The sequence below is a fragment of the Pristiophorus japonicus genome, chromosome 20 (assembly GCF_044704955.1).
Source record: "Pristiophorus japonicus isolate sPriJap1 chromosome 20, sPriJap1.hap1, whole genome shotgun sequence".
NCBI classification, from domain to species: Eukaryota; Metazoa; Chordata; class Chondrichthyes; family Pristiophoridae; genus Pristiophorus; species Pristiophorus japonicus.
The window spans coordinates 86,909,309-86,936,721 of record NC_091996.1 but is presented as its reverse complement, the minus strand read 5'-3'; the positions used below and the strand labels follow the sequence as shown (position 1 = coordinate 86,936,721).

Sequence of the window (27,413 nt, the reverse complement as noted above, 5' to 3'; positions counted from 1 at the left end):
TTATAGCCCCAACCTGCGGTGGTGTCCTCACACAGGTCGGGGCGGCCCAGCATGTTATATAAACGGCGCAGTAAAGTATCCAAATATGCTTCACAGGAAACTGCGACAGAATCACATACGGAGATATTCGGACAGATGAGCAAAAGCTTGGTCAAAGAATCATGTTGGGGTAATGAGAGTGTGTGTCAAGTAAAACCAGCGAGAGTGAGGGAGAGAACATAACGTAACAGGAACCGGGAGTAGGCCCCATGGCCCCTCGAGCCTGCTCCGCCATTCAATAAGATCACGGCTGATCATCGACCTCAACTCCACTTTCCCGCCCGATCCCTGTATCCCCTCGATTCCCCAAAAATCTAATCCATCTCAGCCTTGAATATATTCCCTCGGCATCCCCAGCCCCCTGGGGCAGAGGGGAGAGATTTTGCAGTTATTTGGGCAGAATTAAAGGGAATGGATACACCCTGGATAAAGGAGACAGCTGGCAGCTAAAGGCAACACCGGTGAGGGAAGAGGGGAGGCACGTCACTGGTCCAGCACATTTACCTGCGGAACTGGGGTCGGAAGCGACCGGCTGGACCTCCGCGCTGGCTGGGCTGCTGAGGCTGGCCCGGCCCGGATTCCGGAGCTGGCTCCTTGTTCTCCGTCGTCTCATCGGCCTGGAAAAAGGGAAGCGGGGCCTGTAACTCCGTGCAGCCTCAGGTCAAAGGTTACTCAGGCCGCAGCCAACTCGGCATCGTAGCCCTGAACTCTGACCCCCCCCCCCCCCACTCACTAACACACAAATTACCATGGCCGCATCTCCCACCAACAACAACCTGGGGGTCACCATTGACGAGAAACTTAACTGGACCGGCCGCATAAATACTGTGACAACAAGAGCAGGTCAGAGGCTGGGGTAGAGTGTAGAATGTTTCAGTATAAGGGGTGTCGCAGTTGTGTGGGGCGGACTGGTTGTTCTTTACCTTTCCGCCATTGTTCATAGGTTTATATGTAATCTTTAGGGCTGCTGACCGAGGGCCGTGCGGCTCTTTGTCGGCCGGCACGGACACGATGAGCCAAAATGGCCTCCTTCTGCGCTGTAAACTTTTTATTATTCTGGGCAAATGTCCCACCTCCCGACTCCCCAAAGCCTTTCCAACGTCTACAAGGCACAAGTCAGGAGTGTGATGGAACACTCTCCACTTGCCTGGATGAGTGCAGCTCTAACAACACTCGAGAAGCTCGACACCATCCAGGACAAAGCAGCCCGCTTGATGGGCACGCTACCCACCACCTTCAACACTCACTCCCTCCACCACCGGCGCCCCCTGGCTGCAGTGTGCACCATCGACAAGATGCACTGCAGCAACTCGCCAAGGCTTCTTCGGCAGCACCTCCCAAACCCGCGACCTCTACCCTCTAGAAGGACAAGGGCAGCAGGCGCATGGGAACACCACCACCTCCACGTTCCCCTCCCAGTCACACACCGTCCCGACTTGGGAAATATAGCGGCCGTTCCTTCATCGTCGCTGGGTCACAATCCCGGAACTCCCTCCCTAACAGCACTGTGGGAGCACCTTCACCACACGGAACTGCAGCGGTTCAAGAAGGCGGCTCACCACCACCTTCTCACGGGGCAGTTAGGGACGGGCAATAAATGCCGGCCTTGCCAGCGGCGCCCACATCCCAGAAATGAATTTTTAAAAAACGCTGTGCGCCAGTCCAAATTCCACCGGAACACCGGGGGGGGGGGGGGGGGAAGGGAGAAAGGGCCTCCCCTATTTTCCCTTCCAACACCACACCCCTGTAGCAGTCCACTGCAAGCAAGAAGCAAGTCATTACACGTGAGCATTTGTCAACCGTGGCTCAGTGGGCAGCAACCTCGCCTCGGAGTCAGAAGGTTGTGGGTTCGAGTCCCACTCCAGGGACTTGAGCACATAAATCCAGGCCGACACTCCCAGTGCAGTGCCGAGGGAGCGCCGCACTGTCGGAGGGGCGGTGCTGAGGGAGCGCCACACTGTCGGAGGCGGTGCGGAGTGTGGGAGCTTGCTCTGCGCAAGTTGGCTGCCGCGTTTCCCATATTACAACAGTGACTGTGCTCCAAAAGAACTTCATTGGCTGCAAAGGTGGTCGTGAAAGGCGCTATATAAATGCAAGTTTTTAAAGGCAGCTATTCAACCATGTTTGGGACAGATCTCCTTAACAGATATTCAGATGCAACAGCAGGAGATAGCAGACAGCAATCAGTGGCTGGAACATCAGTGTGGATTAAATACCATGCACATCAGCTCCCCACCTCCAATGGGTTCTGAGGCCAATTGTAGGACCCCAACTCAAGAGCGACCACGAACCTTATGACCCCTTCCTCCTCCACATGCATCACTTAAAAAGGCAGCGAGAGAAGTTTCTCTCTCCCCAATCACAGGCGGACCGGAGACAGGGAAAGCGGGCAATAAGTCAGGCTTCTAGAGCGGGCAGTAGGCCCGACCTCTACCTCCAAAAAGGATTTGCCAACATTTAACGATCCAAGCGGCAAAAAAAAAAAAAAGGCCCCGATGACTCACGCTGACCCACTGCCCCTCTCCGTCCGGCTGAGAGGTCGGAGGTCGCGGTTGTCGCCGAAAGCGCCGCCGGTAGAGGTAGGGAGCCGGGGGTCGCCGCCGCTGATCGGAGGCCGGCTGCTGGGCGTCGGCAGTCTCCGACGCGTCCACCGGCCCCGCGCCGGAACCTTCCGCCGGCTCTCCCGTCACCGGCTGGTCATCCTGCGGAGAGAAGGTCAGAATGGTCGGCAGAGAGAACGTCCCATTACACCCGTCGGCAAGGGGTCTACACCCCCGCTTCTCCCATCGGTACTGAGCACGCCGGGAATGGAGCGATACTGTTATAACCAAACACTCCCAGGGCAGGTACAGCACTGGGTTAGATACAGAGTAAAGCTCCCTCTACACTGTCCCATCAAACACTCCCAGGGCAGGTACAGCACGGGGTTAGATACAGAGTAAAGCTCCCTCTACACTGTCCCATCAAACACTCCCAGGGCAGGTACAGCACGGGGTTAGATACAGAGTAAAGCTCCCTCTACACTGTCCCATCAAACACTCCCAGGGCAAGTACGACAGATATAAACAGCAATTCAATACGATCGTGGCTGATCTGCGACCCAACATATACCCGCCTTTGGTTCCGTATCCCTCAATACCTTTTGGTTAACAGAAATCTATCAATCTCCGATTTAACAGTAACAATTGACCCCCAGCATCGATTGCCGTTTGCGGAAGAGTTCCAAACCTCTCCCACCCTGTGTGTGTAGAAGCGTTTCCTAATTTCACTCCTGAAAGGTCTGGCTCTAATCTTTAGACTTTGCCCCTGGTCCCAGACTCCCCAACCAGCGGGAACAGGATCTCTCTATCTACCCTCTGCTCTCTGTAATATCCTGAAAACCTCAATCAGATCACTCCTTAACCTTCTAAATTCCAGGGAATACAACCAGAGTTTGTGCAATCGCTCCTCGTAACTTAACCCTTTGCGTGCGGGTATCACTCTGGTAAACCCACGCTACACTCCTTCCAAGGTTAATATATCCTCCCCAAGGTGTGGTGCCCAGAACTGCTCTCAGTGCTCCAGGTGTGATCTAACCAGGGCTTTGTACAGCTGCAGCATAACTTTGAACCTCTGGTTGATGTCACATCCCTGGACAAGGGCAGAGAGCCAGTGTGCATTTGCCCCAACCCCATTCCCCTCCCAACTATTTTGAGTAGAACTTTAAAATCAAGTGTCCCCTAATTAAAAAGGGCATTAGAACCAACAAATTAGCACAAAACTTTTGGAACTTTAAACGGTCAAATTAAAATTTGGTTGCCGGGGGCGATGGTGCACTCTAGGTCCCTCCGGCGCCCACCTCTCGCGGAAGGCCGCGAGCGTACCGGTGGACACCGCGCGCTCCATCGCTAGGGGCACCCTGGCACAAATGTAGCCGCGGAAGAGAGGTGGGCAGTCGGGCTGAACGACCCCCTCGACTGGTTAATGGCCACCTTGGCCAGGCCCAGGAGCAGTCCCACGAGGAGGCCCTCCGACCTGCTCGCTCCCCCACCGGGTACCCAAAGATCAGGAGCATGGGACTGAAGTGCAGCCAAAAGTGGAGGAGCAGCCCCTTTACAGTCCCCTCCCATATCCGGATCAACGATAGCACCTGGGAGTTGAACTCGTGGCCTTTGACTTATCGTGCCCATGCCTCTGACCTTTGGCTTGCTCGTCAGGCCCGATAACCACACTTGCCCTGCATCTGTGTAGCTCAGTTTAGTTTTCTTTAATAAATGGGACAAACTCAAGTCTTGTGGACATCTTGGCACCCTTGGCAAGGTGGGTGCCCGTCTCAGTCAGCGATCGTGGGCACTAATGCGTCCCATTGGGCGTGACTCTCACAAGCAACATCATCGGTAGTCCCTCGGAATCGAGGAAGACTTGCTTCCACTCTGAGTCCTTAAGTGGCTGAACAGTCCAATACGAGAACCACAGTCCCCTTCACAGGTGGGACAGACAGTGGTTGGAGGAAAGGGAGGGTGGGACTGGTTTGCCGCACGCTCCTTCCGCTTGCTTTCTGCACGCTCTCGGCGACGAGACTCGAGGTGCTCAGCGCCCTCCCGGATGCACTTCCTCCACTTAGGGCGGACTGGTCTTTGGCCAGGGACTCCCAGGTGTCGGTGGGGATGTTGCACTTTATCAGGGAGGCTTGGAGGGTGGTCCTTGTAACGTTTCCTCTGCCCACCTTTGGCTCGCTTGCCGTGAAGGAGCTCCGAGTCGAGCTCCTGCTGACATGCGGACAATGTGGCCCCGCCCAGCGGAGCTGGTCGAGTGTGGTCAGTGCTTTGATGCTGGGGATGTTGTTCTGGTCGAGGACGCTAACGTTGGTGCGTCTGTCCTCCCAGGGGATTTGAAGGATCTTGGAGACAACGTTGGTGGTATTTCTCCCGCGACTCGAGGTGCCTACTGTATATGGTCCATGTCTCTGAGCCACACAGGAGGGCGGGTACATGCCCCTTGTGACACTACCTGCCCAGGGCAATCTCCCTGGTGAAACCCTCCCCTCCCTTGCGTGCTGGGCTATGATGGGCTGAATGTTATGTCTTCAGATGCTCTGATAATGACTCCACGAGGCAATGTGTTGTACTTGAACTGTAGTGACCTTAGTCCATTTAATGTAACTCGAGTGAGTATCACACCTGGTGGCCTGCCTTTTATACTCGGCCTGGCCCACCTGTACAGGTAACCTACAAGTTTCCCATTGTAGTGCCCTCTGGTGGCACATGTGTAACAGTACAAGCAGTAAACATGTCTGGATACATGACAGCTCCGTGCTGTAAAAAAAATTATTTTTTTTTTAATTCCTTCGAGACATGTGCATCGCAAGCAAGGGGAAAGAGCAGTGTGGGACTGTTTGGACAGCTCTTTCAAAGAGGCAGCACAAGTATGATGGGCCAAGTGGCCTCCTGCCAAGCTGTAGGATTCCTTGGCCGTGAGAAGGTGAAGCTCGGCCACCTTGAGCTACTGCGGTCCATGGGATGAAGCTAGTCCTACCAAGAGATTCCCCCCCCTCCCCTCCTGCTCCAAAACCTGTGCACACTTACATTTTCAACATGAATAGATTTTTGTTAGGCAAGGTAATCGAGGGACATTTGTTGGATTACAAGAGTAAGGAAGTCTTGCTACAATTGTACATCATCAGCAGTCCCTCAAAATCGAGGTAGACTTGCTTCCACTCCGTGAATTCTCAGGTGACTACCATCCAATACGGGAATTACAGTCTCGGTCACAAGTGGGACAGAGTCGCTGGAGGACCAATTGTACAGGGCCTTGGGAAGACCACACCTGGAGTACTGTGCACAGTTTTGCTCTCCTTATCCAAGGAAGGATATACTTGCCTTGGAGGGAGTACAACAAAGGTTCACTACATTGATCCCTGGGATGAGGGGGTTGTCCAATGAGGAGAGATTGTGCAGAATGGGCCTGTACTCACTGGAGTTTAGAAGAATGCGAGGTGATCTCATTGAAACATATAAAATTCTGAGGAGGATTGACAGGGTAGATGCAGGGAGGATGTTTCCCCCCAGGCTGGGGAGTCTAGAACCAGGGGTCACACAGTCTCAGGGTAAGGGGTCGGCCATTTAGGACTGAGATGAGGAGGAGTTTCTTCACTCAGAGGGTGGTGAATCTTTGGAATTCTCTGCCCCAGAGGGTTGTGGAGGCTCAGTCGTTGAGTATATTCAAGGCTGAGATCGATAGATTTTTGGGCTCTCGGGGAATCAAGGGATCGGGCGGGAAAGTGGAGGGGAGGTCAATGATCAGCCACGATCTTATTCAATGGCCAACTCCTAATTCTGATGTTCTTGTAACATGGATCAAAGGCAGGTAAATGAGGCTGCGCTACACAAGGACACAAGAAATAGGAGCAGGAGTCGGCCATTCGGCCCCTCGAGCCTGCTCCGCCATTCAATGAGATCACGGCTGATCTGATCATGGGACTCAGCTCCACTTCCCTGCCCGCTCCCCATAACCCTTAACCCCATTATCGTTCAAAAATCTGTCTATCTCCACCTTAAATATATTCAATGACCCAGCCTCCACAGCTCTCTGGGGCAGAGAATTCCACAGATTCACCACCCTCAGAAGAAATTCTTCCTCATCTCCGTTTTGAGTCAGATCAGCCGTGATCGGACCGAACAGGCTCGTGGGGGCCGAAAGGCCTACTCCTATATTCCCCACCCCATTACGCTCAATGCTTTGGAAGGTGTCCGGTCACTCATACTTGCCTGACCCACGGTGCCGCGGCGCCTGAAGTAGCCCCTGCGGAAACGCCGGCGGTTCGGAGCGTAGCGACTCCCTTTGACCGGAATGCCTCCTGGGCCACTCACGTTCGCAGCCTCCGCTCCCTGAGAGAGAGAGTGGGGCACAGAATGCGTTAGGATATAGCGCTGGGGTACATGACCTTCAACCACGCCCCCGCATCCCCCAATCCTTCTCTCTTCCAACCCTCCCCCACCCAATCCTTCTCCCTTCTCCCCCCCCCCCCCCACAATCCTTCTCCCTTCCAACCCAACCACCCCCCCACAATCCTCCTCCCTTCCAACCACCCCCCCAATCCTTCTCCCTTCCAACCCTCCCCCACCCAATCCTTCTCTCTTCCAACCCCCCCGCCCCCCAATCCTTCTCCCTTCTCCCTTCCAACCCCCCCCCCACCAATCCTTCTCCCTTTCAACCCTTCTCCCTTCCCCCCCCCCACAATCCTTCTCCCTTCCAACCCAACCCTTCTCCCTTCCCCCCCCCCCACAATCCTTCTCCCTTCCAACCCAACCCTTCTCCCTTCCAACCCAAACCCAACCCTTCTCCCTTCCAACCCAACCCTTCTCCCTTCCACCCAACCCTTCTCCCTTCCAACCCAACCCTTCTCCCTTCCAACCCAACCCTTCTCCCTTCCAACCCAACCCTTCTCCCTTCCAACCCAACCCTTCTCCCTTCCAACCCAACCCTTCTCCCTTCCAACCCAACCCTTCTCCCTTCCAACCCAACCCTTCTCCCTTCCAACCCAACCCTTCTCCCTTCCAACCCAACCCTTCTCCCTTCCAACCCAACCCTTCTCCCTTCCAACCAACCCTTCTCCCTTCCAACCCAACCCTTCTCCCTTCCAACCCAACCCTTCTCCCTTCCAACCCAACCCTTCTCCCTTCCAACCCAACCCTTCTCCCTTCCAACCCAACCCTTCTCCCTTCCAACCCAACCCTTCTCCCTTCCAACCCAACCCTTCTCCCTTCCAACCCAACCCTTCTCCCTTCCAACCAACCCGTCTCCTTCCAACCCAACCCTTCTCCCTTCCAACCCAACCCTTCTCCCTTCCAACCCAACCCTTCTCCCTTCCAACCCAACCCTTCTCCCTCCAAACCCACCCTTCTCCCTTCCAACCCAACCCTTCTCCCTTCCAACCCAACCCTTCCTCCAACCCAACCCTTCTCCCTTCCAACCCAACCCTTCCTCCCTTCCAACCCAACCCTTCTCCCTTCCAACCCAACCCTTCTCCCTTCCAACCCAACCCTTCTCCCTTCCAACCCAACCCTTCTCCCTTCCAACCCAACCCTTCTCCCTTCCAACCCAACCCTTCTCCCTTCCAACCCAACCCTTCTCCCTTCCAACCCAACCCTTCTCCCTTCCAACCCAACCCTTCTCCCTTCCAACCCAACCCTTCTCCCTTCCAACCCAACCCTTCTCCCTTCCAACCCAACCCTTCTCCCTTCCAACCCAACCCTTCTCCCTTCCAACCCAACCCTTCTCCCTTCCAACCCAACCCTTCTCCCTTCCAACCCAACCCTTCTCCCTTCCAACCCAACCCTTCTCCCTTCCAACCCAACCCTTCTCCCTTCCAACCCAACCCTTCTCCCTTCCAACCCAACCCTTCTCCCTTCCAACCCAACCCTTCTCCCCTTCCAACCCAACCCTTCTCCCTTCCAACCCAACCCTTCTCCTTCCAACCCAACCCTTCTCCCTTCCAACCCAACCCTTCTCCCTTCCAACCCAACCCTTCTCCCTTCCAACCCAACCCTTCTCCCTTCCAACCCAACCCTTCTCCCTTCCAACCCAACCCTTCTCCCTTCCAACCCAACCCTTCTCCCTTCCAACCCAACCCTTCTCCCTTCCAACCCAACCCTTCTCCCTTCCAACCCAACCCTTCTCCCTTCCAACCCAACCCTTCTCCCTTCCAACCCAACCCTTCTCCCTTCCAACCCAACCCTTCTCCCTTCCAACCCAACCCTTCCTCCCTTCCAACCCAACCCTTCTCCCTTCCAACCCAACCCTTCTCCCTTCCAACCCAACCCTTCTCCCTTCCAACCCAACCCTTCTCCCTTCCAACCCAACCCTTCTCCCTTCCAACCCAACCCTTCTCCCTTCCAACCCAACCCTTCTCCCTTCCAACCCAACCCTTCTCCCTTCCACCCAACCCTTCTCCCTTCCAACCCAACCCTTCTCCCTTCCAACCCAACCCTTCTCCCTTCCAACCCAACCCTTCTCCCTTCCAACCCAACCCTTCTCCCTTCCAACCCAACCCTTCTCCCTTCCAACCCCAACCCTTCTCCCTTCCAACCCAACCCTTCTCCCTTCCAACCCAACCCTTCTCCCTTCCAACCCAACCCTTCTCCCTTCCAACCCAACCCTTCTCCCTTCCAACCCAACCCTTCTCCCTTCCAACCCAACCCTTCTCCCTTCCAACCCAACCCTTCTCCCTTCCAACCCAACCCTTCTCCCTTCCAACCCAACCCTTCTCCCTTCCCAACCCAACCCTTCTCCCTTCCAACCCAACCCTTCTCCTTCCAACCCAACCCTTCTCCCTTCCAACCCAACCCTTCTCCCTTCCAACCCAACCCTTCTCCCTTCCCAACCCAACCCTTCTCCCTTCCAACCCAACCCTTCTCCCTTCCAACCCAACCCTTCTCCCTTCCAACCCAACCCTTCTCCCTTCCAACCCAACCTTCTCCCTTCCAACCCAACCCTTCTCCCTTCCAACCCAACCCTTCTCCCTTCCAACCCAACCCTTCTCCCTTCCAACCATCCCTTCTCCCTTCCCACCCAACCCTTCTCCCTTCCAACCCAACCCTTCTCCCTTCCAACCCAACCCTTCTCCCTTCCAACCCAACCCTTCTCCCTTCCAACCCAACCCTTCTCCCTTCCAACCCAACCCTTCTCCCTTCCAACCCAACCCTTCTCCCTTCCAACCCAACCCTTCTCCCTTCCAACCCAACCCTTCTCCCTTCCAACCCAACCCTTCTCCCTTCCAACCCAACCCTTCTCCCTTCCAACCCAACCCTTCTCCCTTCCAACCCAACCCTTCTCCCTTCCAACCCAACCCTTCTCCCTTCCAACCCAACCCTTCTCCCTTCCAACCCAACCCCCCCCCCCAATCCTTCTCCCTTCCAACCCCCACCCCCCCCACAATCCTTCTCCCTTCCAACCCCCCCCCACAATCCTTCTCCCTTCCAACCCCCCCCCCACAATCCTTCTCCCTTCCAACCCCCCCCACAATCCTTCACCCTTGCAACCCCCCCCCCACAATCCTTCTCCCTTTCAACCCTTCTCCCTTCCAACCCCCCCCCCCAATCCTACCCTTCTCCCTTCCAACCCCCCCCCCACAACCCTTCTCCCTTCCAACCCCCCCCCCCCCAATCCTACCCTTCTCACCCAACCCCCCCCAATCCTTCTCCCTTCCAACCCCCCCCCGCCACAATCCTTCTCCCTTCCAACCCCCCCCCCCACAATCCTTCTCCCTTCCAACCCCCCGCCCCCCCCCACAATCCTTCTCCCTTGCAACCCCCCCCCCCACAATCCTTCTCCCTTTCAATCCTTCTCCCTTGCAACCCCCCCCACAATCCTTCTCCCTTCCAACCCCCCCCCCCAATCCTACCCTTCTCCCTTCCAACCCAATCCCCCCCCAATCCTACCCTTCTCCCTTCCAACCCAACCCCCCCCCCCAATCCTACCCTTCTCCCTTCCAACCCAACCCCCCCCGAATCCTTCTCCCTTCCAACCCCCCCCCACAATCCTTCTCCCTTCCAACCCCCCCCCCCCCACAATCCTTCTCCCTTCCAACCCCCCCCACACAATCCTTCTCCCTTCCAACCCCCCCCCCACAATCCTTCTCCCTTCCAACCCCCCCCCCACAATCCTTCTCCCTTCCAACCCCCCCCCCACAATCCTTCTCCCTTCCAACCCCCCCCACAATCCTTCTCCCTTCCACCCGCCCCCCCCCTCCCAATCCTTCTCCCTTCCACCCCCACCCCCCCACCCCAATCCTTCTCCCTTCCAACCCCCCCCCCCCAATCCTACCCTTCTCCCTTCCACCCCCACCCCCCCACCCCAATCCTTCTCCCTTCCAACCACCCCCCCCCCCCCACCCCAATCCTCCCAGCAACATGATGGAAACAGCCTTCACATCTCAAGTGATTGTGGGAAGGATAACCAGATTATGTCCGGAAGGGACCGAGCATACAAACAAAAGAGTGCACTAACAAATAGGGTCCAGGAAAGAAAAATAGCACCAAGACAAATAGGGGTATAGTGCAAAATAATGTTAAGGTGTCTAATAATGTTCAGACAAATTAAAAAGCATTGTATCTGAATGCACGAATCATCTATAAAGGTAGACGAATTAACAGCGCAAATAGAAGTAAATGGATACGATATAGTTGCAATTACAGAGACATGGTTGCAGGGTGACCAGGGTTGGGAACTGAATATCCAAGGATATTCAATATATAGGAAGGACAGGCAAAAAGGCAAAGGGGGAGGTGTAGCGTTGTTAGTAAAGGATGACATCAGAGCAATAGTGAGAAAGGATATTGGCTCAGAAAATCAAGATATAGAATCAGTCTGGGTGGAGCCAAGGAGCAGAAAACATTGGTGGGAGTTGTCTATAGGCCTCCAAACAGTAGTGGTCGTGTAGGGGTTGGTATCAAACAGGAAATTAGAGATGCATGTAGCAAGGGTACTACATTAATCATAGGTGACTTTAATCGACATATAGACTGGCCAAACCAAATTAGTAACAATACTGTGGCAGATGAATTCCTGGAGTGTGTACGAGATGTTTTTTTTTCGGCCAGTATGTTGAGGAGCCAACTAGGGAACAGGCTATCCTAGATTGGGTATTGTGTAATGAGAAGGGGTTAATTGTCAGGGTCCTTTAGGGAAGAGTGACCATAACATGATCGAATTCTTTATTAATTGTGAAATTGAAGTAGTCCAATCCGAAACTAGGGTCCTAAATCTAAACAAAGGAAACCACAAAAGGTATGAGGAATGAATTGGCTATGATAGATTGGGAAAATTTATTAAAAGGCATGATGGTGGAGAGGCAATGGCTAACATTTAAGGAACGAATGCATGAATTGTAACAATTATACATTCCTTTCTGGCATAAAAACACAAGAAAAAGTGGCTCAATCATGGCGAACAAAAAGGAATTAAGGATAGCATTTGATTCAAAGAGTCGTCATACAAAGTTGTCAGAAATTAGCAAGCCTGAGGATTGGGAGCAGTTTACAATTCACCAAAAAAGGACCAAGAGATTGATTAAGAGGGGAAAAATAGCATGAGATGAGTGGGCAAACACATGGCAAATGCAGTACAACGTGGATAAATGTGAAGTTATCCATTTTGTCCTTATATTTTTCCTACCAAAGTATTATTTAAATGGGGATGGCTTGGGAAGTGTCGATGTACAGAGGGACCTGGGTGTCCTTGTACACCAGTCAGTGAAAGCAAACATGCAGGTGCAGCAAGCAGTTAGGAAGGCAAATGGTATGTTGGCCTTCATTGCAAGAGGATGAGTACAGGAGCAAGGATGTCTTACTACAGTTATACAGGGCCCTGGTGAGACCGCCTACCTGAAGTATTGTGTGCAGTTTTGGTCTCCTTACCTTAGAAAGGATATACTTGCCATAGAGAGAGTGCAGCGAAGGTTCACCAGACTGATTCCTGGGATGGCAGGACTGTTGGAGGAGAGATTGGGTCGACTAGGCCTGTATTCACTAGAGTTTAGAAACGTATAAAATTCTGACTGGGTTGGATAGACTAGATGCGGGGAGGATGTTTCCCCGGGGCTGGGAAGTCTAGAACAAGGGGTCAGTCTCAGGATACGGGGTAGGAAATTTAGGACCGAGATGAGGAGAAATGTCTTCACTCAGAGGGTGGCGAACCTGTGGAATTCTCTACCACAGAAGGCTGTGGAGGCCAAGTCACTGAATATATTTAAGAGGGCGATAGATAGATTTCTAGACAAAAGGCATCAAGGGGTATGGGGGAAAAGCAGGAATATGGTGTAGAGATAGAGGATCAGCCATGATAATATTGAATGGTGGTGCAGGCTCAAAGGGCCGAATGGCCTACTCCTGCTCCTATTTTCTATGTTTCAATGTTTCAAAGTGACATCAACCTGACTTTGGCCACGTATTCACTGGATGAATATCCTGACCAATCACCACAAGGACTGTTCTGCAGTTGCCAGAGGAGGGGGCGACTGCAAAGATAATTTATTTTAAATTATCTGTGCCTGGGATGTGGGTGATGCTGGCAAGGCCAGAATTTATTACCCATCCCCAATTGCCCCTTGAGGAGGTGGTGGTGGTGAGCCGCCTTCTTGAACCGCTGCAGTCCGTGTGGTGAAGGTGCTCCCACAGTGCTGTTAGGGAGGGAGTTCCAGGATTGTGACCCAGCGACGATGAAGGAACGGCCGATATATTTCCAAGTCGGGACGGTGTGTGACTGGGAGGGGAACGTGGAGGTGGTGGTGTTCCCATGCGCCTGCTGCCCTTGTCCTTCTAGGGGGTAGAGGTCGCGGGTTTGGGAGGTGCTGCCGAAGAAGCCTTGGCCAGTTGCTGCAGTGCATCTTGTAGACGGTGCACACTGCAGCCAGGGGGCGCCGGTGGTGGAGGGAGCAAATGTTGAAGGTAGTGGGTAGCGTGCCCATCAAGCGAGCTGCTTTGTCCTGGATGGTGTCGAGCTTGGAGTGTTGTTGGAGTTGCACTCGTCCAGGCAAGAATTCAGACAAGGTTCCCACTCCAAATTATTATTGGTGCGCGAAAGGAATCAGGTGGCTGATTGCCCTCCATAGTCGAATAGCCAACTGCCCCCCACAGCCGAATAGCCCTTCAGGATCGGGAGGCGGCCGCTTGGGGCGGGGTTACAGGACACCTGTGGGCCTGAAACCCAACCCCACCAAAAATGCCAGTGACTCCAAAAGAGTTCGAAAAATTGGATATATTTCTGAAAAGCAGTTACCTTCTCACCCTCAACCACGTCGAACTCCACCGTCTCTCCGTCACCGACACTGCGCAAGTACTTCCGAGGGTTGTTTTTCTTGATGGCAGTCTGACAGGGTGGCAAACACAAGAACATAAGAATTAGGAGCAGGAGTTGGCCATTCGGCCCCTCGAGCCTGCTCCGCCATTCGATGAGATCATGGCTGATCTTCGACCTCAACTCCACTTCCCTGCACTATCCCCATATCCCTCGATTCCCCTCAATATCCAAAAATCTATCGATCTCTGCCTTGAATATACTCAACGACTGAGCCTCCACAGCCCTCTGGGGCAGAGAATTCCAAAGATTTACCACCCTCTGAGTGAAGAAATTTCTCCTCATCAGTCCTAAATGGCCGACCCCTTATCCTGAGACTGTGTGACCCCTGGTTCTAGACTCCCCAGCCCGGGGGGGGAAAAACATCCTCCCTGCATCTACCCTGTCGAGCCCTGTGAGAATGTTGTATGTTTCAATGAGATCACCTCTCATTCTTCTAAACTCTAGAGAATAATCAGCCTGGTATACTCACTCAATCTCTCCTCATAGGACAATCCCTCCCCATCCCAGGAATCAGTCTGGTGAACCTTCGCTGCACTCCCTCTATGGCAAGTATATTGTTCCTTAGGTTAGGAGACCAAAATTGTACACAATACTCCAGGTGTGGTCTCACCAGGGCCCGATATAATTGCAGTAAGGCGCCTTTACTCTTAAATCCTCTTGCAATAAAAGGTCAACATACCATTTGCTTCCTTTAATTGTTTGCTGTACCTGCATGTTAACTTTCAGGTGATTGGTGTACAAGGACACCAACATTTCCCAATCTCTCACCTTTTTAAAAAAAAACTCTGCTTTTCTATATTTTCCTACCAAAGTGGATAACTTAACATTTTATTCCATTTGCCATGTTCTTCCAAAAAGAGAAGGAAAAAAAAAAAATGAACAAAAGCATTGCCCAATCTCGATTCGGCCGAAACAGGTTGCTCTCGATCGAATCCACTTCAACTCCTGGCACTGGGCCTACAGATCAGGGCTCTGATCAAGGTCAACAGCCGCACCGTGTACACACAGCATTTCTCAAAAACGCTGCGTTTTCACAGGCAGGCAGACCTCTGCCACTATAGTTATTGGAACTTTTGTCTCCAGACTCACCGAGAGGGCTTCCTGAACACACTTGCTGTGGTACAACAACTTAAAGCGCCTTCAATGTAAACACATCCCAAGGTGCTGCTCAGAAGCGCCAGACAGAACTTGACAATGAGCCACATAATGGTCAGGTGACCAAAAGCTTGGTCAAAGGAGGTAGGTTTTAAGGAGTGTCTTTTAAAAAAAAAAAAATGGGAGAAGAGGTTTAGGAAGGGAGTTCCAGAGCTTAGGGCCCAGGTGGCTGAAGGCACAGCCGCCAATGGTGGAATGATAAAGATCGGAGACGGGGGGAAAAAAAAAAAAGCGGCCAGAATTGGAGGAACTTAGACATCTGAGGGTTGTGGGGCTGGAGGAGATTAGAGATAGGGAGGGGGCGAGGACCATGGAGGGATTTGTAAACAAGGATGAGAATTTAAAAAAAATTGAGGCACTGCTGGACCGGGAGCCAATATAGGTCAGCGAGCACAGGGGGTGATGGGTGAGCGGGACTCGGTGCGAGTTAGGACACGGGGCAGCGAGCACAGGGGGTGATGGGTGAGCGGGACTCGGTGCGAGTTAGGACACGGGGCAGCGAGCACAGGGGGTGATGGGTGAGCGGGACTCGGTGCGAGTTAGGACACGGGGCAGCGAGCACAGGGGCTGATGGGTGAGCGGGACTCGGTGCGAGTTAGGGATGATGTTAAGGTTACGGAGGGTGGAAGATGAGGGGTCAGCCAGGAGTGCGTTGGTTCCCAAGAGGGGCCGTGAATCACCAGCTCTTCAAGTGGTGAAGCTACCATGCAAAAGGGAGCGAATGCCAGCAAGCTATTCGACCACAAGGATCATCACAGCCAGAACCCCACCCCTTCTGTATCCTGTCAGTGCCACACACTGGCACATTCCAGCAGGAGTTACTGGAGAACAATTGGGAGCAGGAACCTTGGCTGACTTTCTCATTCCTTTTCCGACCCCCATCCTCCCAATAATCTAAGTTAACACGCCTGGACAAGGGAGTGCTGAGACACACTCCTTAAACCTCGCCATCTCCCTTTCATCCTTCAAGACGCTCCTTAAAACCTTCCTCTTTGACCCTGCTTTTGGTCACCTGCCCCAATATGCTGCTCGGTGTCAAATTGGTTTATCGTAGAATACTCCTGTGAAGCGCCGTGGGACGTTTCACTATGTTAAAGGCGCTATATAAATACAAGTGGTTGTTGTAAGCCCCTCCTAACTCTGGACAACTCAGACGCGATTTGGCCCGTTTTTGCAGCTGATCCACCGTGGGAGCGACAAGTGCCAGTTGCCCTCTAACTTGCACTGTGCAGTCAGCTCCGCCGTCCATGCTGAACACAAGCAGGACACCACCTTTTATTTTGATGATTTAATTTCCGTATCTCACGGGTTAGATACAGAGTAAAGCTCCCTCTACACTGTCCCATCAAACACTCCCAGGGCAGGTACAGCACGGGGTTAGATACAGAGTAAAGCTCCCTCTACACTGTCCCATCAAACACTCCCAGGGCAGGTACAGGGGGTTAGATACAGAGTAAAGCTCCCTCTACACTGTCCCATCAAACACTCCCAGGGCAGGTACAGCACAGGGTTAAATACGGAGTAAAGCTCACTCTACACTGTCCCATCAAACACTCCCAGGACAGGTACAGCACGGGGTTAGATACAGAGTAAAGCTCCCTCTACACGGTCCCGTCAAACACTCCCAGGGCAGGTACAGCACAGGGTTAGATACAGAGTAAAGCTCCCTCTACACTGTCCCATCAAACACTCCCAGCGCAGGTACAGCATGGGTTAGATACAGAGTAAAGCTCCCTCTACACTGTCCCATCACACACTCCCAGGGCAGGTACAACACGGGGTAAAAATCTCCACCTTCACTGCCTCAAACACAGCTCTAAACTAATGTACCCTTTGTTGTAGTGTTACATTCATACTATCTCACTCCCCCACTAATCACATTGAGTGTAATGACAGGAGATTTCCAATGCAAGAGAGAGAGACAGAGAAAGCCTTAGTACTAGGCCTTAGATGTGAAAATGCATCATCTAACCTACTGCACAAGTTATTGAGTAATTTTTGAGGTGCAATAAATGCCAACAGACGAGAGCGAGAGCACTTTAATCCATACCTGGTGAACAAACACATCCTCTTTCGTGTCATTCCTAGAAGAGACGGAGGTTGGGGAAAAAATAACTAAGTGGGTATGAAAGTGACATCACATATACAAATAAATGAACTTTATACAGTGCCTTACCACCTCAGGTTGCCTCAAAAGCACTTTACAGCCCATGACATACATTTGAAGCGCAGTCCCTGTTGTAATGTAGGGGGCAAATTCGGCAGCCATTTTGTGCACAGCTCGCTCCCACAAACAGCAATGAGATAAATGATCAAATCCGCATTTTTATTGTGATGTCGGTCGAGGGTCACCGGCGAGAACTCTTCTTCCAATATTGCCACGGGACCTTTAATGTCCACCCAAGAGGGCAGAGGGTTCCTCTTTTGAATGTCTCATCTGAAAGGCGGCACCTCCGACAGTGCAGCGCTCCTTCAGTACGGGAACTGGGGAGTGTTGGCCTGGATTATTTGCGCACTTCTCTGGAGTGGAGCTGCTTGCCTTTGACTCAGGAGGCAAGAGAGTGCGACCCACAATAAATGTAATTGTTATGTCTGTAATGTACCTATGCGTGACTCCACGAGGCAATGTGTTGTACTCAAACTGTTGTGACCCTAGTCCTTTATTCGTAACTCCAGAGTGAGACACAAGCATGGTGGGCAGCCTTTTATACTGGGCCCTGCACACCTATGCAGGTGACCCTCAGGTCTCCCACCACAGTGCCCTCTGGTGGACAGCCTCTTCCACAGGGGCAGGAAACCCCAGTCTCCACCAGTTGCACCCTCTAGTGGTGCCAGCATAGTATAGACAGTATATCAGGTAACAAGGCTCCATCTTATGCAACTATACAGTGACGACACAGAGTATACCTATAGTCTGCATATATAACAGTAATGAGAAGCAAAGAGGGGTCTCGCTAGGAGCTGGAACCTGCACAGTTTCCTTTTCTGGGCAGGGGGCAGGGAAGGGGAGAGGGGAAAAAAAAAAACACAAAATCACAGACAGTTGCTGGGAAAGACTGAGGGGCAAACCTTCATCAGACTCAGGCCAGTGTCAGCCAGAAGCTTGGTGTGGCTAAAATAGGAATTCAGATGTGATGACTGGCACTTGATTAATAATTAAAGAGTGAGTAACAGGCACCATTGTCAGTCATGTGATCTCAATACACAATCACACGATACATGAACTTTAAGCCTTTTGAGTGTTTGTTGGTAAAACAGAAAGCAGAGCTTTGATCGTTACGTGCTCTTTACTTCCGTGGTTAGGAGTTCACCCGGACAAAAAAAATGTCAGACTTCATCACCATGGAAACACCAGCAACACTGGTACACTTGACCAAAACTGCATCGCCATAGCAACACCTGTAGTACCACACTTGAGAGCACTGTGCACAGTTCTGTCTGCATATTACAATAAAAAGGATTACAGGAGGTACTGGAGAAGGTGCAAAGATGCTGAAGACTTGCATTTATATAGCGCCTTTCACGACCACCGGACATCTCAAATCGCTTTACAGCCAGCCAATGAAGTACTTCTGCAGTGCAGTCACTGTTGTAATGTGGGAAACGTGGCAGTCAATTTGCGCACAGCAAGCTCCCACACACAACAATGTGATAATGGCCCAGATCATCTATTTTTTTTTTTAAAAAGTGATGTTGATTGAAGGATAAATATTGGCCCCAGGTCACCGGGGAGAAATCCCCTGCTCTTTGAAATAGTGCCATGGGATCTTTTATGTCCACCTGAGAGAGCAGACAGGGCCTCGGTTTAACGTCTCATCTGAAAGACGGCACCTCAGACAGTGCGGCACTCCCTCAGCACTGCACTGGGAGTGTCAGCCTGGATTTATGTGCTAAAGTCCCTGGAGTGGGACTCGAACCCACAACCTTCTGACTCGGGGGCGAGGGTGCTGCCCACTGAGCCACAATTGACACTTCTAATAGCTTCTCAGTAAAGGCCGGGTCTCTTTTCTCTAGGAAAGCAAAGGCTGAGGGGTGACCTGATAAAGGCCTTTTAAAATTATGGAAGGATTCAATAGGCAAGACGTATAGAAGATGTTTCCACTTGTGGAGGGAGACCAGAAATAGGGGCCATCGGTATAAGACAGTCGCTCAAAAATCCCAAATGAGGAATTCAGGAGAAACTTCTTTACCCAGAGACCGATGAGAATGTGGAACTCACTGCCACAGGGAGTGGTTGAGGCGAATAGTATCGAGGCATTTAAGGGGAGGCTGGATAAACACGAGGGAGAAAGGAATAGAAGGTTTTGCTGTTAGGGCGAGATGAAGAGGGGTGGGAGGGGGCTGGTCTGGAGCATAAACACCAGCACGGAGCGATGGGCCGAATGGCCTGTTTGTGTGCTGTGCACTATGTAGTCAAAGATCGCTGTTGGGATAACCCTGTCCCCAAGGAACATAACAGAACAGCACATAAGAAATAGGAGTAGGAGTCGGCCATAAGCCTGCTCCGCCATTCAATATCATTGACTCAGCTCCACTTCCCCACCCGCTCCCCATAACCACTTATTCTCTTATCGTTCAAGAAACTGTCTATTTCTGTCTTAAATTTATTCAATGTCCCAGCTTCCACACCTCTCTGAGGCAGCGAATTCCACAGATTTACAACCCTCAGAGAAGAAATTCCTCCTCATCTCTGTTTTAAATGGGCGGCCCCTTATTCTAAGACCATGCCCCCTAGTTCTAGTCTCCCCCATCAGTGGAAACATCCTCTCTGCATCCACCTTGTCAAGCCCCGTCAATCTTATACATTCCGATAAGATCACACCTCATTCTTCTGAATTCCAATGAGTAGAAGCCCAACCTACTCAACCTTTCCTTATAAAAATCAACCCCCTCATCTCCAGAATTGACCTAGTGAACCTTCTCTGAACTGCCTCCAAAGCAAGTGTTTCCTTTCGTAAATATGGAAACCAAAACTGCACGCAGTATTCCAGGTGTGGCCTCACCAATACCCTGTATAACTGCAGCAAGACTTCCCTGCTTTTATACTCCATCCCCTTTGTAATAAAGGCCAAGATTCCATTGGCCTTCCTGATCACTTGCTATGCCTGCATACTAACCTTGTGTTTCATGCACAAGTACCCCCAGGTCCCACTGTACTGCAGCACTTTGCAATCTTTCTCCATTTAAATAATAACTACGCATCTGCTAAATTTTTGCCCACTTAGCCTGTCTATGTCCTTTTGCAGATTTTGTGTCCTCCTCACACATTGCTTTTCCTCCCATCTTTGTATCGTCAGCAAACCTGGCTACGTTACACTCAGTCCCTTCTTCCAAGTCGTTAATATAGATTGTAAATAGTTGGGGTCCCAGCACTGACCCCTGCAGCACCCCACTAGTTACTGTTTTCCAACCGGAGAATGAACCATTTATCCCAACTCAGTTAGCCAATCCTCTATCCGTGCTAATATATTACCCCCAACCCCATGAACTTTTATCTTGTGCAGTAACCTTTTACATGGCACCAGCCCAGTGTGTCTCTCGGCAGAAGACAGGAGAGTTCTCGCCATGGCTGAGCAGGTGAAATGAGGTACCAAGCCATGCCAGGTCTGCCAGGATCGGAACCAATCACGGTCAGAAAGCAGATTTGGGGGGGGGGGGGGCGAAAGAGGACAAATACGGAGCTCAGCACTCGTGAGCGGGAGAGAAACAAACTCGATCACGGCCCTCTAAGTGACCACACGCGACAGTAAAGTTCACAGGCGCGAGGGGAGAACAGGAGAGGCAGTGGGCACGAGATAAGCCCACACCCTCTTATCAATGATTTGGACGAGGGGGACCAACTGTAATATATCTAGGTTTGGCGATGATACAAAGCTCGGTGGGAATGCAAGTTGTGAGGAGGATGCAAAGAGGCTTCAAGGGGATATAGACAGGCTAAGTGAGTGAGCAAGGACATGGCAAATGGAATATAATGTGGAGAAATGTGAAGTTAGCCACTTTGGTCGGAAATATAGGAAAGCAGAGTATTTTTTCAATGGTGAGAGATTGGGAAATGTTGGTGTTCAGAGGGACCTGGGTGTCCTTGTACACCAATCACTGAAAGTTAACATGCAGGTACAGCAAGCAATTCAGAATGCAAATGATATGTTGGCCTTTATTACAGGAGGATTTGAGTATAAGAGTAAAGACGTCTTACTGCAATTATATAGGACCCTGGTGAGACCACACCTGGAGTATTGTGTACAGTTTTGGTCTCCTTACCCAAGGAAGGATATACTTGCCATAGAGGGAGTGCAGCGAAGGTTCACCAGACTGATTCCTGGGATGGGGGATTGTCCTATGAGGAGAGATTGAGCAGACTAGGCCGATATTCTTCGAAGAATGAGAGATGATCTCATTGAAACATGCAACATTCTTACAGAGCTCGACAGGGTAGATGCAGGGAGGATGTTTCCCCCGGGCTGGGGAGTCTAGAACCAGGGGTCACAGTCGCAGGGTAAGGGGTCGGCCATTTAGGACTGAGATGAGGAGAAACTTCTTCACTCAGAGGGTGGTGAATCTTTGGAATTCTCTGCCCCAGAGGGCTGTGGAGGCTCAGTCGTTGAGTATATTCAAGACAGAGATCGATAGATTTTTGGATATTGAGGGGATCGAGGGATATGGGGTTTGGCAGGAAAGTGGAGTTGAGGTCGAAGATCAGCCGTGATCTCATTGAATGATGGAGCAGGCTCGAGGGGCCGAATCCTGCTTCTCATGTGCTCAGTCTCCTCCACTCCCGCCTCATTATAAAATAAGTCTGACACTCAGTGCTCATGAATCAAAGTAGTCCCACTTGGGGTGAAGTAGCAGAAGTCTGTCAGGCCCATAGAACCAGTCCTCAGCACCCAGAAGGGGGGGGGTGGGGGTGAGGAGGAAGTGAGAATCTGGGACCGACAGACATGTTCTCTTACCTGTTAATGAACCCGTACCCATTTCGGACGTTGAACCACTTCACGGTACCGAGAACACTCGTGGCTGTGGAACGGAGAAAAAAAAAAAGTGTGTTAGGGGCGATAACAGTATTGAACCACTTGAATTATTCCTACAGGGGCCCCTCAGATTTCTCCCTGCCCCCACCTTCACTTCACGAGCAATGCACTTGTTCGCGAGCCAGAGCAGAGGCTCGGAATGAGATCGGCCACTTACAGCAAAGTTCCACATGAAAGCACTGATCATCATCATAAGCAGTCCCTCGGAATCGAGGCAGACTCGCTTCCACTCGGAGTTCTCAGGTGGCTGAACAGCCCAATACGGGAATTACAGTCTCCGTCACAGGTGGGACAGACAGTGGTTGAGGGAAAGGGTGGGTGGGACTGGTTTGCCGCACGCTCCTTCCGCTTGGTTTCTGCATGCTCTCGACGACGAGACTCGAGGTGCTCAGCGCCCTCCCGGATGCTCTTCCTGGGTGGACTGGTCTTTGGCCAGGGACTCCCAGGTGTCGGTGGGGATGTTGCACTTTATCAGGGAGGCTTTGAGGGTGGTCCTTGCAACGTTTCCTCTGCCCACCTGGGGCTCGTTTGCCGCGTAGGAGTTCCGAGTAGAGCGCTTGCTTTGGGAGTCTCGTGTCGGGCATGCGGACAATGTGGCCTGCCCAATGGAGCTGGTCGAGTGTGGTCAGTGCTTCGATGCTGGGGATGTTGGCCTGAGCGAGAACACTGATGTTGGTGCGTCTGTCCTCCCAGGGGATTTGCAGGATCTTGCGGAGACAGCGCTGGTGGTATTTCTCCAGTGACTGGAGATGTCTGTTGTATATAGCCCACGTCTGAGGCATAGAGGGCGGGTATCACCTGGATTGCTGATCCAGTAACAAAACCACATCGCGACTCTACAATATTGTGTACACTTTGCAACCGTTAAATTGCTGGATACCCGGATAGCATCATCATCGGCAGTCAATCGGAATCGAGGAAGAGCTGCTTCCACTCTTAACACGAGTCCTTAGGTGCGACGTTCCAGGGCCCGAACTTCATGTTAGAGGAGTGGAAGATGCCTGTGCAGGAGTTCTTTTAACGTGGGGTGGCCGTTGCACACCAGCCACCACACGGGCTTAGCCGAGCAAAGTCTTAGTCCAATGGCAAGGGGGGGTCCAAGCTGACTGGCAACCAGGCACTGGATAGTAACGGCATTAACGAACAACAAGGAATGAATGTGCTTGTCTGCAGCATCTTTCACAACCTCAGGACGTGCCAAAGCGCTTTACAGGCAATGAAGTACTTTTGAAGTGCAGTCATTGAACGGTAACACAGTGGTTACGTGACTGGACCAGTAATGCAGACCCTGGACTAATGATCTGGAGACACGGGTTCAAATCCCACCACGGCACCGGGGGGGGAATTTAAATTCAGTTGATTTAACAAGGCTGGAATAAAAAGCTTGCATCATTAATGGTGAGCACGAAACGACTGGATTGTTGTTAAAAACCCATTTGGTTCAGTGATGTCCCTTTAGGGAAGGAAATCTGCCACCCTTACCCAGTCTGGCCGAGACATGACTCCAGACCCACAGCAACGTGGCCAACTCAAACGGCCCTCTGTGGTACTAAACTGCTACAAAGAACAACGTTTTTTTTTTCCCCCTCGATTCGGAATGTGCAATAAATGCTGCCCTTGCCCACCACAACCTAGGAAAGAATAAATTTCTAAAAAGGTCAGTCACAATGCCGAAGACAGACTTGCATTTATATAGCGCCTTTCACGACCACCGGACGTCTCAAAGCGCTTTACAGCCAACGAAGTACTTTTGGATTGCAGTCACTGTTGTAATGTGGGAAACGCGGCAACCAATTTGCACACAGCAAGCTCCCACAGGCCTCAATTAAGAGAGTGAGCGAGCCTGCAAGCTATTTTAGCGACGGTGGCCCAAATTGGCTGCCGCATTTCCCCCAAATTGTGAGCGACTGCACTTCAAAAGGCAATTTCATGGCTGTAAAGTGCACAGTGTTGGAGAGCAGTGTAGTGGTTTTGTTACTGGATCAGCAACCCGGAGACTGGGCACTCAAATCCTGCCAGGGAGTGTTTGAGAATTTGAATTCAGTTTTTAAAAAAAAAAAAAATCTGGAAACGATCAGTGAAAGTGACCAAGAAGCCGTCAGATCGTTGTTTAAAAAGCCAATTGGTTCACTAATGTCTCTTCAGGATAGGAAAAAAGAAAAAGAAAAACTTGCATTTATATAGCACCTTTCATGGCCACCAGACGTCTCAAAGCCCTTTACAGCCAATGAAGTACTTTTGGAGTGTAGTCACTGTTGTAATGTGGGAAACACAGCAGCTAGTTTGCACACAGCAAGCTCCCACAAACAGCAATGTGATAATGACCCAGATCATGTGTTTTTGTTATGTTGTTTGATGGCCCCAGGACACCGGGGAGAACTCACCCGCTCTTCTTCGAAATAGTGGCCGTGGGATCTTTTACTCCCACCTGAGGGGGCAGACGGGGCCTCGGTTTAATGTCTCATCCGAAAGACAGCACCTCCGACAGCGCGGCACTCCCTCAGCACTGCACTGGGAGTGTCAGCCTCGATTTATGTGCTCAAGTCTCTGGAATGGGACTCAAACCCACAACCTTCTGACTCCGTGACAAGTGTGCTGCCCACTGAGCCACGGCTGACCTGGTCTGGGCCTGCACATGACTCCACCCATTGACAGAGTTTCCTTCATTGAATTCAGTTCAAATGTGTGCAAGTTAGAGAAAAAAAAAAACCCAATGGAACATATGCAAACCATCTCTGAATCCATTGCACCATTCACAGGAGGGGCACAGTGGTTGGGGCAGGCACAGCAGGAGGGGCAAAGGAGCGGTGGGAGATTGCAGCGTGACATGACCGGTGCCCAGGAGAGGCGAGGGCCCAGGGGCAGCACGGGCCCAGCCCACACTGTGCGATATGTGCGCGCACTAGGTCCGTGCAGCAGAGCTGGTCTCCAGTCGTCCTGGTTAACCCTTGCCACTGGACCAAGACCTCGCTCTGTCAAGCCCCGTGTGGTGGCTGGTGTGCAACGGCCACCCCACGTTAAAAAAATCCACCCACAGGCATCTTCCACCCTCCAGGATGTAGCTCGGGACCTGGAATATTAGGTCCTTCATTGAAACACCTGGGAACTCACAGACATTTTCAGGGTAGCCCTGGCGAAGGAACACACAGTGGCCCATTACAGGTTGGACCTCTCTGGTCCGGCCCCCGCGGGACACGACCGGTGCCGGAACGGAGAAGCTGCCGAACTACAGGAGGCGAGGCCGAGCCTTGGCCACCAAACAGCTCTGCCACACTACGGCTCCGAAGCTTGGACCTCGCTCGCTCCGCAGCAACGAGACAGTAAGCGCTGGAAAGAAACCGAGGCACCTTTCACGCAAAGCAGCAATTGCTCACGGATCACCGAGATCCAGGAAACACAGGAAACCGATGCCTGAACCACGGATGTTTCCGAACCAGAGAGGTCCACCCTGTAGTACCACGCGAGGCCTCCCCGTGGCCAGTGGGCACCGCACAGGAGAGCGAGCATCAGGTTGGCACACAAAAGCCAGTTTAAATTTGATGTGTGTTTAAATGATCCCATCAGTGGCACCTCATTGCGAGGCGAGACTGTTGGCAGTGGTTCCCCCCATCCCCCGATGACACTGGGTGGATGAACTAAACCAAAAAAAACAGGAGGCCCGGATCATCACACAGGCCCGACGGCCATCTTGGAAAGGAGATCTCCCATTCATCCAGTCACACAGCTATGTCACAATAGTCTTGTGACTGACTCATTGGCAAAGGGAGTGAAAGGTAGCTTTCCGGCACCATTTTGTGCAGCAAGCTGCTTCGGGGCAGCACAGGTGGCCTCTTAGAGCAGTGAGAGAGAAATCTTTTAAATATAAAACCACTAATGTGGAATCATGTCAGTGTTATTTGATACATAACCCCACCAAACTGTTTCCAGCCTGTTATTCGATTTATAAACCCCCCCGAATCCCTCGATTAGATTCCAGCCTGTAACTCATTCACGGGTATCTGTTATTCTATATATAAACCCCCCGAACCCCTCGATTAGATTCCAGCCTGTAACTCACTCCCGGGTATCCGTTATTCTATATATAAACCCCCCGAACCCCTCGATTAGATTCCAGCCTGTAGCTCACTCCCAGTTATCCATTTTGATGTGTGACAATGGGAACTATAATACAATCAATTAGATTTAGTCAGTAAAGCAGGGGTTACAGATTGGATTTGACCCCTCCCCAAACCAATTGCACCAGGTATGGATTACTGAATCTTATCTGGGGATGCAAGGTGACAATTAGCTTCCATGCAGCAAGAATAATTTGTACCCCTTAAAATCAAGAATGCAAACAGAGGCTATATTGACTTTTCTCTTGTTAAAGGAGGTTAAAAATCCTAATGGCTGAGGCTGCTCCATTGACACGGGAGGGGGGGGGCGCAGAAAGGAAGGGGGTGGAAGTGAGAGGGAATATATTCCAATCTCTCTCTCTCCCCTCCCCCTCCCTCCTGTCCACTTGGAGCAGTCCCCACACTCCTTTCCCCATCCAGCGGCAGCTTTAAATCAGGGCAGCAGAGTGCAAGGTCCCTTTAAGAGAGAAAAAATGCAGCAAACCAAAGTTCACCTGATTAACACGCAAACGGGACACGGGGGGGGGGGGGGGGGGGGGAATCGAATTGAGAACATTTCATCCCACAAGAAACAAAACTTCGATTTGAAAAGGCTTCTTAAAAATAAAAAATAATTTTCTAAAAATAAGTGACCCCTTTTAAAGAAACACTTCACAAACTAATGCCTACACAATGTATTTACTTTTCATAAAACCTGAACACTTTATAAAGGGCATAAAAGTGCATTAAACTTTATACTGAAAAGGGCATTACAAGTCACATTGAAAAGGACATCAAACTAAGTCAATTTAAACTTAAGTGCATTAAACTTTATGTTTAAATGTCATCAAACTTTATATTTAAAGTGCATTAAATTTTATTTCTAAAAAGGTGATTTCTCTTGATCAAGTGCTCAAAAAAAAGTGAGTACACTTTAAAAGCCTCCTCCAAGGAACAAAATGTTCTCTGCCTCTCTAGCCCAGTTGGGCAATCTGGAACTATTTTTTTAAAATTTTTCCTACCAAGAACTTTCTTCTCCACTGCGCTGGGGCTTCGCTCGGGCTGAACCTCCGCCTCGCTCATTGCTCTGGGCTCCGGTGGAGGGTGTCCTGTGAACAGCCACTGCTGTCAAAACCCCAAATCAGATATAACTTGCTCTTGATCTGGCCACCCCCGACTCCAGGGCCTCTTCCCCCGGGCTCCTAAACTCCACCCCAACTACTTGCCAAACTTTCAGCAACTTTTCGAAAGTTCGTGGCCC

General features: G+C 51.4%; 1 protein-coding gene across 2 annotated transcripts in view; it reads right to left on the bottom strand.

Annotated features, from left to right (window-relative positions):
* The window catches only part of LOC139232654 (Y-box-binding protein 2-A-like), a 34,854-nt gene extending 7,441 nt beyond the window's left edge, over nt 1-27,413 (bottom strand). Inside the window, exons 1-7 of one of the 2 annotated variants that reach the window (XM_070863108.1) lie at nt 27,175-27,413; nt 21,981-22,044; nt 17,081-17,114; nt 13,795-13,884; nt 6,786-6,905; nt 2,544-2,741; nt 544-656 (exon numbers count right to left, since the gene is read on the bottom strand). In XM_070863108.1, coding sequence (XP_070719209.1) covers nt 544-656; nt 2,544-2,741; nt 6,786-6,905; nt 13,795-13,884; nt 17,081-17,114; nt 21,981-22,044; nt 27,175-27,235 — 680 coding nt within the window. In that variant the 5' untranslated portion in view covers nt 27,236-27,413. The remainder of the gene's footprint in view (nt 1-543; nt 657-2,543; nt 2,742-6,785; nt 6,906-13,794; nt 13,885-17,080; nt 17,115-21,980; nt 22,045-27,174) is intronic. The other variant, XM_070863109.1, reaches the window with a different exon arrangement.